Raw genomic sequence first — 14,934 nt, forward strand, 5'->3', positions numbered from 1 at the left:
AAAAAAAAAAGCTGAAACACAATTATACATACCATGACACCAACGTTGCCGATGCACTCAAAGGAATAGTCCACTCCCCCATCTGTTGAATCAATGAGCACCTCCTGGATGGGCTTGTCATGTTCTTTAGGGTTGATGCACTCAGTGGCTCCAAATTCTTTTGCTTTTTCAAATTTGTCTTTATTAATGTCAATACCAATGATTCGAGCAGCACCAGCTACTTTACAGCCCATGATCACTGCAAGGCCGACCCCTCCCAATCCAAAGACAGCACAGTTTGAACCTGCCTCTACCTGTAAGCATGAAGGAAAGGAAAAAAAATATGAAAGGGAGGCGGGGTGAGAGCACAAGGATGACAAATAAGAACATCGAAGTCATAATTTGCAAAATGCACGATTTCTTTCAACTAGTGAAGTGTGCATCTTGCTAAATGCCTCAGAAACTCCTGCCCGGCACCTCCAAACCAACAGAAGCAGAATACCTAAAATACAATTACCTGGGAGTCTGGTTCAACGAGACGTCTAGACCAGTAGCTCATCTAGCCGCCGTGAAAAAGAGAGCAGGAGCAATTACATACTCCCTGACCCGATTGAACCCGTCACTGAGCAGCACTTCCACAGAATCCATTCTGAAGGTGATCAAAGGTACTCTACTTCCTGCCTTAACCTACGGGTATCAGGCCTTCCCCCGGTGCATGCTCTGTTAAGTCTTGATCTTGCTCAAATTTCCACCTTTAAAAAAATCTTCCATCTCCCAAGTTTTAGCCAGCAGGCAAGACTACGTTTGGAGCTGGGCCTACAAAGACAATCAATCTATTGTGAGGCAGACATCCTGAAATATTTTATAAGGACATTAAAAGCTGGAGATAATACCTTAAAATCCCTGCTAAAAGAAACTCTTTCTAGCCCTGGTAACCCTTGGAACACTCAGATTGTAAAGGCCATAACAGTGCTAGAGATTGACAACTTATCTCTTCTTTCAGACACCATTCCATACTCGGTCTGGAAAAAACTTATCAATAAGCAGGTCAAACGAATCTCCCATCGTATGGACCTTCAGGCTGTAAAAACATCCACCATTTTGCTCCGCTTGAACTCCTCGTATCTTTCCGGGCAATCTTATCTCCAGGAAAATTTAAATGCAGCGGCACGGAAGAACATAATGTTTATGCGACTTCTAGGCCTGCGTTCGACAGCCTTTAATAGATGGGCCCCAACAAGTGAGGGGGGCCTGCAGACTGTGCAACTATCACTCCGAATCATGGCTGCATCTCCTGTGCTGCTGCCCCGCCCTGGCTGCCCCTAGAAGGTCTCTCTCAAAACCTTTGTATTTAAAATGGGGCATTAGGACATGCTGGGAGGCTTCGGCCCTGTGTTTTACGCCCACAGACACTCAAGTACTTGCAAGGTCTGGAAAATTTGTGAGACTTTTGGACAATCTTTTTTTACCTTCTTTGGTTACTGTGTTCCCACCCCCTCCCCCTCAAAAACTAATTGGACTTTTTCTGTTCCCCCGGTTTAGTATCCTTAGTCTTAATCTATCTTTTATTTTAGGTTTAGCATAGCAATATGTTTACTTTGGCAACTACAAGACTGTTTCCTTTATAAGTGTAAAGGTCATTAAGCCTGGAGAGTTGTTTTTCAGCTCTGTCTTTTTAATACGATAAATGTGCCAATGCTGACTTTTATAGCAATGGTTTTATGTAACTGTGCTAAAGTAATAACAAAACTTCAAACTTCAAACATAAGCAGAATATTTCAGTTTGGGGAAGAGGATGGGATATACCTTTGTTTTGTGCGGGAAATGTCTTTTAGAGCTCAGATTTTATTTTGATCTTTTGGGCCACGCTCTGGTTGGCCGTGGAGGACGCTGCTCACTCTGATAACTGGGTGCATAAAGTTTGTTGTTTGGAGAATTATTATTGAATACAAAGGCCCCATATATATATATATATCACTCCATATCCATTTTTGCTTTAAAATGTTCTTGAGCTATATGAACACCATGCTCCCCACCACCTTTATCCAAAAAGATATTACAATCCAAACTGTGTGCCAGTACTTTAGGTACAGAACAGACTAGGTACTACTTTGAGGTCTCCAAACCATGCATGCTCAGCCACGGTCTATTTTTCAGATTTGCTACCACATTTTTAGGTCGAGCTTGAGCCAGCGCTGCTCTGGTGATCTGTTGCAGTACAGTATGGGAGAGCCCATGTTTTGCAACGGCTTATGTTTTTGTCTTTCGTAAATGCAGTCTTCCGATTACTAAATAGGCTTGTTATTCCCTCCTTAGTACAGCCAGGTCTTCATTTATAACCTCTCATGGCTACTGATTTTCTTTGAGTTTTTCCTATGTTAGGCACGACAACATTCACAGGGTCCGGAGTTGTGTAAGTTGTTCTTTAGAGAAGACTAAAGAGTCACGAGGTTGAGGGACTCCTCACAGTGATATTGCACATGGACATAGACTCCATTGTTAGATTGTTTTCTGCCTGCCAACATGTTTGGACGTGTGCGCCTTTGCTCCGGGATTCAACTTCGTTCAGTTAAAACTTTCAGTTTCTTGCGGTCTTCGACAGTAATGTTTAACGTTCGTGCTATCACTGCATTCTTTCGACGGTTCGAATAGGTTAGTCTGATCGCCCTTCGGGGCACAGTCGGTTCAGGCCTACCTTCAGCATCATAGCAGCTCCATCCGAAAATGTGTTGGTGAGATGGTAGGCATGCTTTTTAGATTCTGTCTGTGTTGCCATGCAAAATTACTGCACACCGACCAACCCCTCGAGTGCAAACTGTACCTTTCACTGGACCATAAGGAAGCAGACAGTGACGCGTGTAAGTTGTTTAGGTCTAGGAAAAGCCTTCGGGATGGAAGGGCTCGTCGGCTGGAAATATCTTGCAAGACCACAGACAACACTCCCAGCATTTTCGGCTAAGAACACACCCAAGAGGAGCAGACCGTCTAGGAAGAAGAGGCTCGATTGACGAAAGCCCTGCGTAAAGGTAGACATGGAGATGCAGGAACTCACATCTGTTGAGCGTGTGTACTACTGTGACCCTAGTAACTGTTCCTCCAACAAAGCAGACTAAAACATTTGTATGCACTCCCACTATTGACTAGATGACTAAGGGACATATGTATCATCAACCTGATTTGCGATTCTCAGATAGCGATTTTTAAGAAATCGCTATTTGAGAATCGCAAATAGATATGCATGTACAAAATCGCATTTTTTGCGATTTCTTAAAATTCCTCAATTGCGATTAGCAAATTGCGAATCGCAATTAAGGAATACTTTCTCATTCATTTCTATGGGCCAGGAAACCCATAGGAATGAATGGGAAGTTATTCTCAATTTGCGATTCGCAATTTGCTAATCGCAAATTGAGAATAATTTCAAGGGTGCAGGGTGTCCAAAATACACCCTGTTGCACCCCTAAAATATGCATGGGTGCACATGTGGCGCACACACATGCCCTAAGGGCATGTATGTGCGTCACATGGCACTTTGAAAAATGCAAAAATTTGCATTTTTCAAGGAAATCGCAACTTACCACCAACTAGAAGTTGGTGGTAATTTGAGATTCCTTGTTTTGCACCAGATTTTGCTTTATACATACCATTTAGCAAATTCGCATTCGCAAAGGCCGAAATTAGGCCTTCGCGAATGCGAATTTGCTTGATACATATGGCCCTAAGAACCCAAAGTTGGCTGGTGCTGCATTTCTTGTGGAAAACCTGGTGAGAGATTGAGAGGTGAGCAACTTTATACATTCCATTAGCATAAGCAAGTTTCCCAAGGATCCTGGACTTGTGCCAGCTCTAGATGCAAATTTTTATTAACTTTAATTCAGACACTTTGCAAAGGTATCTATATCTATATCTAGACTCCTTCAACAGTGCCTAGGACTTCCAGGTTGAACTTCCATTAATATTGTTAGCTGAAAAACCTGCTTAGATTGTCGTTCAGGGATTTAAAACTCCTGTACAGAGATGGAGACCTACATACCATGCTTGCAGCTGGGCTCTCCTTTACTTTGGTTCAACTTTCTTGACAATCTATGGTATTTCTTGCCAATGAATGGTATCAACATTTAGCAGCTCACTGCAGGCACTCAATTTGGTTTTATGTTAATCCCTCAGCAAAGAACAAGGATGTGCTGGACATGGGATGCCCCTAAAGTGAACACACATGAATACTAGATAGTAACTTCATAAGGCCAAGGGAACAACGACTGCTTGTAGCAGCTGGGATTCTTGGACGGGGCACGGAGCCTTTTTGGTTTATAGATGGCAGTGGAGTATACATACAGGCTCTTTCAGGGTAAATTTAATTCACTCTCTCCCCCCCTCCAACTAAAGTCCTTCACTTTCAAGTGAATGTAGCGAGCGTAGCCCAGAGTTTGGTCTGCCTTTCAAATGGCTAAATGTACACATGCATGTGGATGGTGTCCTCCCTGAAGAAATGCAGACTGTAGGGCAAGATGAAGTTTCATCTTCATTTGGCTTTTGTGGACATGGCACCCTTCATTAACCATGCCTTTTGCCAAACTGCATTCAGTTTGCCTGGAAGGGTGTATGGAATTCCCTTTGAGGCCATCTGAATAAATAACTGTTCAAATCAGTCCTGCTGCTTGGCAGCTCTGCCTACACAACAGGTCATCCATGCTAAGGATGTTGGGTCTGTAACACCTTATGACCAGTTTGGGCCTTGCCCACCCTCGCTAGTGGAAGCAACAGGACCAATTGAAACCAGCTGTGGTAGTCCCATCAACTGTGCACACAGCATTCACCTCAATTGATCAATACTATTGCTCGGCAATAGGATTATGAAGCTCTTTCTAGGCAGTAACCCTTTCAACAAGAACAGCGTATGCCTTCAAGTGGCAGAGGTTCTTTCTTTGCTGTTCTGGGATATTTCAAACACAACAGGTGATGGACCGAATGTGGATCAATGTCACACACTCAACCCAGTCCAAAGATCTGGGCCCAAATCCATCGTTTTTTTGCACTCCACACCACCCTGGGTTAGACAATGGCGATATGCAAATCAGCTCTGACCCTGTGACCCATGGGAACAGTCCAGTCCGAACTACAAAAGCCATGTCCTTCCCAGAACGGAATCAAGCATCCGAGGAGCGGACCGGTTTCGAGGTAACAGGGTCAGAGCTGATTTGCATAAAGCCATTATCTAACCCAGGGTGGTGTGGAGTGAAAAAAACGATGGATTTAGGCCCAGATCCTTGTACTGGGGTGAATGTAAGACATTGATCTACATTCTGTCCATCAAATTGTTTTTTGTAATTTTCGTTCTGGGATATTTCAGCTATGGGATTTTTAATAGATTTTTTTTTTTTTAAGAACTGGTATTTTCATTGTAATAAAAAGAAAAAACACACAGTTTAGACAGATAGACCGTGACCCCAATTATGCCTAAATTATCATGGCCTGTGCATACAGGCAGTACCAAAGTTTGTGGCTGTCTGTAATCACTCCACTCTTCCCCTCGTATTCCACTTCACCAGTGTCGCAGCAGTAGTAACTAGATTAATCCCAAGGAAACCACGAACCGTAAATAGTCGAAAGTAGCATACAATAAAATTCCTCACCCTAAATGATCAGGGCTCCAATCCTATATACTGGTCATCATCAAGCACTCCACTGTACCCATGATTCCAGTCTTGTTCTCTCCCCACCTCAGGGCAGTGCACTGAAGTATATCCTCAATCGCTCTTTCAACCATCAGGATTTCTCTATTCTTAAGTTAGTCCGCTAATGACCACTCCCATTAGGTCGCATTCCTAGGATTCTATGGTTGGTCCTCTTGGTTTTATCCACTTTAGCTCCACCCATCTCTTCGCAAATACCAATCCTAGTGTTATAAGCCAATGTAGGATTTTCATATAGCGGAGTTGACCTGTGATGTCTAATATGCAATGTTTAATAGTAGCACTCATTTGGTTGCCAGTGATCAATGTCAGTCTATGCACTACCTGCGCCAGTAAATACTATTGTCAGCGTAGCTCAAGGCCATGTGTGCGAATGTAGCCTCCCACGTCCGCATCTATAACACGCCAGGGCACTATGTGGATATCAAAATATCTTTATTCAGTTTCATATAATAAAACCATAAAAGCACAATATAAAATACATGATAAAATATGAAACATTATGTAGAAACTCTACGGGAACGTGCCAGGCAGAAGCATTTCAAATAATTTTTAATGCACTTGATATATTTATCATGGACCCTAGGACAGATTTAACACCTACTTAAGAAGACACTAGTAAATAGTATATTAAAGCTATTACTCTTTATCAGGTTAAAAAAGAAAAACGTGCTATTTGTGCAAATGTAGGTGAATGAAACCGGAAGTGATGACTAAGATCAAACGAGTTAATCAGAACTCACTAAGCCAGCTAGCAGATTTTAACAAATTTAACACATAAAAAGCCCCCCCCCCCCCCAAAAAAAAAATTGTACCAGGGCAGGCTACCATGTACTTATTCATCATTATAAAAAGTTTTAGACATTGATCAATTGTGGAGCGGCCAGAACGGAAGCCGAACTATGTGGATAGATTTTGTGCAGCTTAAGGAGGGGCCATATGTCTAGTGTAGAAAATGTAAATATACTACTTGGAAACATGCATTGCCTTCTTCACCAGTGTGCAGGTCACCTTCCATTCCACACCTGTCAACTACTCCCCGAATTCAGTCTCATAAGGACGGTCTTCATGGAGGCATTCACCCGATCTTCCAGAGCCCTGTACATAATGGCTATGAGCCTACGACATATACTCCTCTCCAATAGCATGCTCATGACAGCCGTGGCTGCAGGAGCACTAGCGAACTCTCCATATTTCTCTGGCTGCTTATGCCAATCAAGCGTATTCAAAGAATTGACAGGGCCTCACTCTAAACTGTTCCTGTGCGTCCATGAAGGAAATAAACTGATCAATCAGGTGTAGATCTCCCAGAGTGCAAAAGCCACTTTCCCTCCATTAAGCTATTGCCATTGCTCTGCTAACATTTTTAGAAAGGGCTATCATCTATGCATGTCAAGAAATTTAAAGAAGCAACACCCTTGTCACCGCACCTTCCCATGCCAATTCTGTCTGGCACTATGTGCGCAGGCTTGACTTGGGTACCTTCCTGCCTTTGTACTGGCAGTGCTTCCCTGCATCCTTCTAATAAACAGCTGCATTTCTCATTTACCATCCTCGCCGTACGGCATGTTGGAGTTGTGGAGGCAGTAGAGCTTATTAACTGAAATTATCTTTGGCCATTGTTCCTATTTATTACAAATCTCCTTTTACGCACCTGTGTTTGGCACCCGAAGAGTGCAAATAACCACATCTAAAAGTACTTTAAGTACCAACATATTTACTTTAAAAATTGTATTAACCCCTTGCCTGCGAGGCTAATTCCTCTGCGGTCCAGGGGAGGGGGGGGGCAGGCACAGCGCCCTGGTGCTCATGACGAGCTCAGCTCGTCATGAGCCACGGTGGCCGTGTGCTCATGACGAGCTGAGCTTGTCACTGCCACACCCGTTTCTGTAAAACGTTGGAATTAGCCCCGCGTAAGAGCGTTGCAGCCGTTATGGCGAGCTCAGCTCGTCATGCGCACACGGCCTCCGTGGCTCATGACGAGCAGAGCTCGTCATGAGCATGGGAGGGGTTAAAAGCAGACCCGAATGACTCCCCCAACCAGCCAGAAAAACTTTCTAAACATCCACTAACAAAAACTATAATTCTGGTCAATACTGGTTCCTTAATCAATTTGAAGGCATTTATACCCTGAAGATGGTCAAAGACAAGGCCTGATTTAGAGTTTTGTAGACAAGTTAAGGAGTTTCAAACGTGACTGATATCCCATGCACCTTATTACAACTGCATTATATTCTATGCCACTTTTACTATGGTGGACTTAGTATATCCTGCATGTTTGTGACTGAGTAACCTGTCTGCCAAACTCTATATCTGGTCCATCGGACGTTAATCCTAAAAGGCTACGCTTCTATCAAGTTCTTCGAAAAGTTTAGGAGCTAATGTATTATAGTTAAAACTGAGGCTTCAGTATGCAGTTGGACAGGCACTTCCCTGTTGCCTACCTCTGAAATACCAAGACCATCTCACTTAGATTACTTTTGTTACTCACATACAGGCCAAAAAGGGGTGCAAAAACTTAGCCCAACTACCTCTCGAATTATGAAAGATTTTGTACATAGCCCTGCTTTTCTAAAACTAACATATAGGCCACTGTCAATGTGGGGAAAATAATTTAAAAACATAGTTAGCTACATCCATATTATGGCACGTTTCAAAATAGATTGTGCAGCCAAGTGAACACTAGTGTGCAAAGCAGCAGATTTAAGTGCAAACATTTAGATTTACAGAACCACAATCTGAACCTTTACACCCGTAGATTAGATTTAGCAGTGCTGGTAAGGCAGGGTAGGGTGTCTGCAGTACTAGGTTTAAGGTTGGAAACCGGGTGTGCTGGGGCAGCCATGTTGAATACTGTGAAACATGAATTTTTGGAGTCTTTAAAAACATGTTGGTGGTTGCTTCACCCAAAAGAAAACAGTTAAAACGGTGCAAAGCAACAGGAAATGCCTTTTCAGAATAGGAAGTGAGGATCAGGTCTAAACTTCTTCGAGGCGTTCAAAGGGAGTGAAAAGCCAATCACTGGAGAACATATAGTACAAAAACCAAACGTTTTGGTTAAAATGCAGAAGTCCACCACACGTTTTTGACAGTGTAGGGTAATGCACAGGAGAAAGCACTGTGGCAGAGGAGCAAGCACAGTTGTAAAATCTTTGTAGCTTTCCAAATGTACGAGGTGTTATCTGGCATGCCCAAAAAACAGAACTGTAAGCCAAACAATGAGTTTCGAAAAGAAATTCACTCCTTACAAACGGGACCCTTAAGCAGCAACTCAAAGATTAGCAGGGGGGGGGGGGGGGGGGGGTGCTCATGTGAAACCAGATGCCTAAGTGTCAAACATTGATGCCATTTACTATGCTCTACCAGGTTACACATCAAAACGCCCCAATCACCTTTACACTGGCATTCAGTGATAAACTTTTCACCCCTTATCTTTTAACCACTTTAGGGCCCCTTAACCTGATAAAAGCAAATGAACGAAAACAAGAAAGGAGTGATATAGCCCCTTTTTTGAAGGCGGGAACCTTGGTAATTTTTTTTCTGAATGTAATTAGGTTCATCAGCTGCTGCAATTACTTAGAGAGGCTCTGTAACAAAGATTAACTAAAACTACATGGTCTTGAATTAACCATAAATGGCAAGAGCATCTTCAAAATGCGAACCTGTACAAGAAAGAATCGTCATAATGTAGGAAAGCATACTTAAAAAAGACCTCACCTTGGCTGTGTTAACAACCGCACCATAGCCTGTAGAAATGCCACAGCCAAGCAGGCAAACTTTGTCAAAGGGAGCTGAATCGTCAATTTTTGCAACAGAAATGTCTGCCACCACGGTGTACTCTGAGAAGGTGCTGGTTCCCATGAAGTGGAAAAGCGGTTTCCCTTTGCAAGTGAAGCGGCTGGTGTTGTCTGGCATCATTCCTCTCCCTTGAGTGACTCTGTTATAGAAATAAAGAACACTTAGAGATCACACTGGTTGCAGGGCAGGGTGGATATTTAATGGCCTCTCTTGCTTTTATGCAGAAGCAAAGACATCCCTGGTTTACAGTAATTCACAATTTAATAAATTACGCCCACGGATTGAAAGCGATGTACAAAAAACCCTGAACTATATTTAACTTCTGCACAAGGCCAACATCGAAATTTGAAATACATTTATAGAATATGCTTACTACAGTGGCACCTGTTGTAGGTTCTTGTTGCTTTTTAGCAAAACAGGCAACATGTAAGATATACTGAATTGTAGCTCAAAATGTATAGGAACTACTACGATTACTCACCTCTATAATAAATTAAGTACTCCATCATTCAACTGTGTAGGAAATCTGCCTTTTCTGGGTGGTCATCCCAGATTTGTTAGCTTTTGCAGGACACTATTTTTGTTGGCTTTGTAACTCTGTACACCTTACCCCTACAATTCAGTAGTAAAGTGCATGTCCTCTCTTTAAACATGGTTGAATTGGCTTATCCCAAAGTGTTATGTTTAACTTGTCTGTAAGACCCTAGTATATGGAATTCCAAGTGCACTGAGTGCTTGGAACTTATAGGCAACTTGTGAACTGCAGCACATATGCCATCGCTACAGTGGCAGTTCATACATGGCTCAGGCCTACCACTGCGGTCTGACTTTTGCAGTGTAAATACTGTAATGGACCCTCGCAAAATAACCCTTTTTGAAAAACCTTCCTTTTAAATATTAGCGAGTCACCCCCATGTAAGCCTTGCAGTCTACAAGGTAGGGTGCATGCATTTAAAAGTAAGATATGTATAAAGTTATTATCACATCCATACAGTGACTAGGCCACAAAGCTATTTTCACTGTGGCAGGCCGAGCTGTACAACTGAGAAAAGCCCAGATTAGAAATTAAAATACTAACTTTATCTTTGGCATAGGACCATCTAGGAAAATATTTAAATAATCTTCATTGTTACAAAAGAAACCAATTCAATGGTGAAGTCGATTCTTAATAAATATTAGGGAAAAGTAACTCTAGAAAGTTACCTTTTCCCTGCCTGAAATTCTTGAAGGCTAACTTGCAGTGGCTCTCCAGCTTCGCCCTGGCAGTGATTGACCTTGAATTGGTGTGAAATGCATTGCAGGAGTAAACAATAGGCTGGCCTGAATGGGCAGAGATGGCTCCTCTGAGTTCAGCAGGTCAAGCACAGTGAGAGCTGTGGGCATCCTTTTGAGAGCACAGGTCTGTTGAGCCACCTTTAACAATTGGAGCATACCTGAAAGGGAGAGAACGTGACACCATGACAATTCTTTTATTTTGGTGTTGCGGGTATAGATCCCTGCCTAAAACTGGATTTTGAGAGGTGTGATAACACTAGGATTACCACAGTACACTCTCCCCTCCCTACACACAGCCCAAGTTTAGAGTAGCCAAAGATTTGTCATCTTGAAAATACAGACACATGGCATTTGAATAGGTGCAGTATGGCAAACAGGAACTCCTACATAAGAGAATGGGTCCGGCCTGGGAACCATTGGTTAGGGACGGGTCAGGAAGCCACTCACTGGCTAGTGCTAGGCATAAATGGGGTACCTCTAGACACCCAATATAGAACACCTTCTGAACCTGTGGAAGATGATCTGAGGACTGAACCTGGTTTTCTTACAGTAGAGGATCCCTGAAGGACTGGACCTGCTCTCACTTACACCTAGGACAAAGAAATGGACTTACGTTTTCTGGCCTCCTGTGTGCCTACAGGAAGGCAACAAGAGGCTCTTTCCTGGAAGTACCCAACTGCCCAGTGGCAACTGGACCTTGAATTAACACTGCTGTTGATGACTTCTGCCGGATACTCTGTGATCCTCCAAGGGCCGGTCCTGGGGCCTTGCAAATTTAAACATTCATATTTCCAGTACCCCTTTTTGGAGTTTTGTAATTTTGGGGGTCAATATAATACATTTTACTCTTCTGTGGATTGAGTTTTGTATTTTGACTTTAATACTGTTTTGGTACTGCATATACTTTAGACATTACCCTAGGTTAAGCCTGTCTGCTCTGTGCCATAGCGTCCATGGGGCTGTGATCAGATCCATTTAGTGGCTGAGGGTTCGCCCTGATAAGGGTTGTGACGGTTCTTTGTGGTCGGTAGTCACTCACCCCAATTCATAATTGTTAGAACTGGGGGGTCTCTAATTGGCAGGGGTAGGTACCACTGTCCAAATAGGGACCCTTGCTTCTAGTTAGGGTAAGAATGATACACTCTTTAGATAACCCCTGCTCACTCCCTTGGTAGCTTGGCATGAGCAGTCAGACTTATCAAAGGCAAGGTGTAAAGTATTTGTATCAACACTCACAGTAACACAGTGAAAACACCACTAACTGACTCCACAACAGTTTAGAAAATAAGACATTTAATCTAAACTAAAGACCAAAACGACAAAAATCCAACATACACATTTAAAGATATGGTTTTAAAGAGTTCTTAAGGTTGCGTCAAAATAATCCAGTTGCGTTAGAATAGTTCACAGTAGCGTCACGCTTAGCCAACAGTACCTTTAGATGCGACAAAGTTCCAAAACAGAAGCTGGTGCGGTGGAAAACAAGCAATGAGTCACTCCTGAGACCCTGGGGAGGCAACGTGTCAGGCCCGCTGGACGCAGCGGGCGTGTTGCGACGTATCCGGTCTGTATGGGGAGGGAGGCAATACCTTGTATGGATTCCGGTGCGTAGGTTCCGTAGGGAGCGCCTCGCAAAGGTTCGATGCGTCGATCTTCGGGACGGCGACGATCTCAAGCGTGGCGGTGATGCAGCGATCTTCTCTCGCATGCCTTCGATGCGATGGCTCTGCGACGATGTTCGCAGCGGCGTGATGCGGTCCGCAAGCGGTGCGGCGAGCTCAACCAGCGACGACAGGCTCTGCGACAATACTCGCAGCAATGGTACTTTTCCCGCACCGGAGCGATGCATTCCGCAAGCGAAGGATGCATCTGTTCTTGCAGCGGCAATAGGCGCTGCGACTATCTCGATCTTCGTAGCGGCGGGAATTTCCTCGCACTGACGGGGATGCGCTCCGTAAGCGAGGGATGCGTGAAAATTTGCATTTAGTCTTAGTTTCTTGTTCTCCAGCTTTCCAAACAGCAGGCCACAACTTCCAGATGCCCCTCAGTCGCATTCAGCACTCAGGAAGGGCAGAACTCTCAGCAGAGTTAAGGGAAAGCTGGGGGTGAAGTCCTTTTGTTCCTGGGATGTCTTAACAGGAGGCCAGCTCACAACAGGCCCTTGGAGATCTCTTCAAGCAAGGGGACAAAACAACAACAAAGTCCTTCCCCTCTCCTTGGCAGCAAAGCAACTGCAGGTCAGTCTTCCAGCTTTCTCCTTGGCAGAGGTTCCTTCTTGATTCCAGGATGATCTAATTTTCTGTAGTCAGGGGTCCTGTACTTATACCCCTAAAAGTCTGTTGCCTTTGTGTAGGAAGGCTCTGAGCACGGTCTGAACAGTTCTGGGTGTTCCTTGAGCACTTAGTTTTCCAGGCCTCTCCTTTCAGAGTGAGTAGCAGGGTCGTCAGCCGCCCAGCCGGAGGTAGAGCCAGCATTGTGGAAGGCAGGCACACTTTATTCAGGCACAGGTGCTACCCCCTCCCACCACTCTAGATGCAGATGGAGCTATTCAGCCCAGGGATGGCCCCCTCAGCCTCTGGGAGCCACCCTGCCCCTGTCACTCACAAACCAGACAGTCAATTCACAAACCGGCAAAGGCACACAAAGGTCAAACTAGAGAACAGCCGCTTCTAAAAGTGCTGTTCTCAAACACATGATTTAAAAAAAAACTTTCCTAAAAGATAAATTATTAAATTCTGAGTTCAGTGATACCAGACGTTTATGTCCTATCTTGCTCCTATGGGAAGATATGCTGGTAGCCACTGTAGCCAGCATTCCCCATGACAGCCTATGGGCAAGATAGCTTTACAATAGTGAAAAACGAAAATGGCTGTAATTCACTACCAGAGCATGTCACCTGCACTAGTAAATGCTCTACCTTTCACATACACTCCACCCTGCCCAAGGGGGTACCATAGGGGTGACTAATGTGTACAGAAAGGGAAGGGTTAGGGCTTCACCAGGAGGACATGGCAGTTCACAGAGTGCACACAGGCACTGCGGTGGCAGGCCTGAGACACTATTTTAGGGCTACTCATGTGGGTGGCACAATCAGTGCTGCAGGTCCACTAGTAGCATTTGGATCTCCAGCCCTGGCAAACCCAGTGCACTCTTATAGGGACGTCTTGGTGATACAAATATGCCAATCATGGATAAACAATTACAGTAACAATGTATACAGGGAGCACTTGGACACTGATCAGCAGTGGCAAAGTGCCCAAAGCATCTAAACCAGCAAAAACGAAATCCAGCACAGCATCAAAAATACAGGAGGTAGAGGCAAAAAGATAGGGGGAAACCACGCCAAGGATGCCAGGTCTAACAATAATCCAATTTCTTAAAAAGTCTTGTAAGATGGAGGAGGACTGACTGGCTATTTGGCAAAAGGTAAAGGCGCCACCTGTAGCCTATCTACACGCTAATGGTTCATTGTATGTTCAAGTTTGAAAGGAGGGAATAGAACTTCTGAGCAAACATGCCTTTAGTTTATGGTTTAAATTATGGGCCCTACAGGGAAGATTGCCAAGGCAGCACTTCACTCTTGCGGTTTGTAATTGCCCAGTAAAAATGTGATTAGGCATAGATCCCTCTATTTTTTTAAATGCAAAGTTTGCTCAAAAAAATGACATCAAGACTAATGAATGCACAGTGGCCTGGTAAAATGTATACATTGTGTAGCACAACTGTGGAAAAAACCTTTGCCAAGTTAAGGGGGGGGCAAAATCATAAATAGCTAAATGTGCTTGAAACAGATGTGAAGTTCACTAGGTGCTCCAACTTGCATCTTTCAAGAGTCTGAAAGCAAAAGAGAATCACCGACCTCTGGCCCCATAAGAAATGTTTAATAGCCTCACTAGAGCGGGGAACAGCTGTAACATTTCAATGATGATTGTGTACATGATCAGGATATGTGTACGTTGTTTGCATTGTTGTGATGAAGGTTCACTTGACAGAATGGGCTGGGTGGGATGCAACATCAATAATTCAGAAAATAGCCTAGAAAGATAACTATCCAGCATGCGCAAAAAGGACAAAGACAGGTTGCAGTCCAAGTGAAAATCAAGAGTTCAACATTCTTCAAACTGCATAGGGAACAATTATATGGAGCTTGTAACTGGTGAAGACGCACTCTGTAAAGGAAGCTGTTGGA

At 43.8% G+C, this 14,934-nt stretch overlaps 2 protein-coding genes across 2 annotated transcripts in view; one reads left to right on the forward strand and one right to left on the reverse strand.

The window, feature by feature from the left end:
- Positions 1 to 14,934, reverse strand: part of LOC147728078 (alcohol dehydrogenase class-3) — a 181,029-nt gene that overhangs the window by 21,765 nt on the left and 144,330 nt on the right. The window contains exons 5-6 of the mRNA XM_086961962.1: positions 9,390 to 9,609; positions 33 to 293 (exon numbers count right to left, since the gene is read on the reverse strand). Coding sequence (XP_086818088.1) covers positions 33 to 293; positions 9,390 to 9,609 — 481 coding nt within the window. The remainder of the gene's footprint in view (positions 1 to 32; positions 294 to 9,389; positions 9,610 to 14,934) is intronic.
- LOC147728079 (uncharacterized) overlaps positions 10,795 to 14,934 on the forward strand; it is a 30,256-nt gene continuing 26,116 nt past the window's right edge. Inside the window, exon 1 of the mRNA XM_086962770.1 lies at positions 10,795 to 10,869. Coding sequence (XP_086818896.1) covers positions 10,795 to 10,869 — 75 coding nt within the window. The remainder of the gene's footprint in view (positions 10,870 to 14,934) is intronic.

This window comes from Lissotriton vulgaris, chromosome 3_1 (assembly GCF_964263255.1).
Source record: "Lissotriton vulgaris chromosome 3_1, aLisVul1.2, whole genome shotgun sequence".
Lineage (NCBI taxonomy): Eukaryota > Metazoa > Chordata > Amphibia > Caudata > Salamandridae > Lissotriton > Lissotriton vulgaris.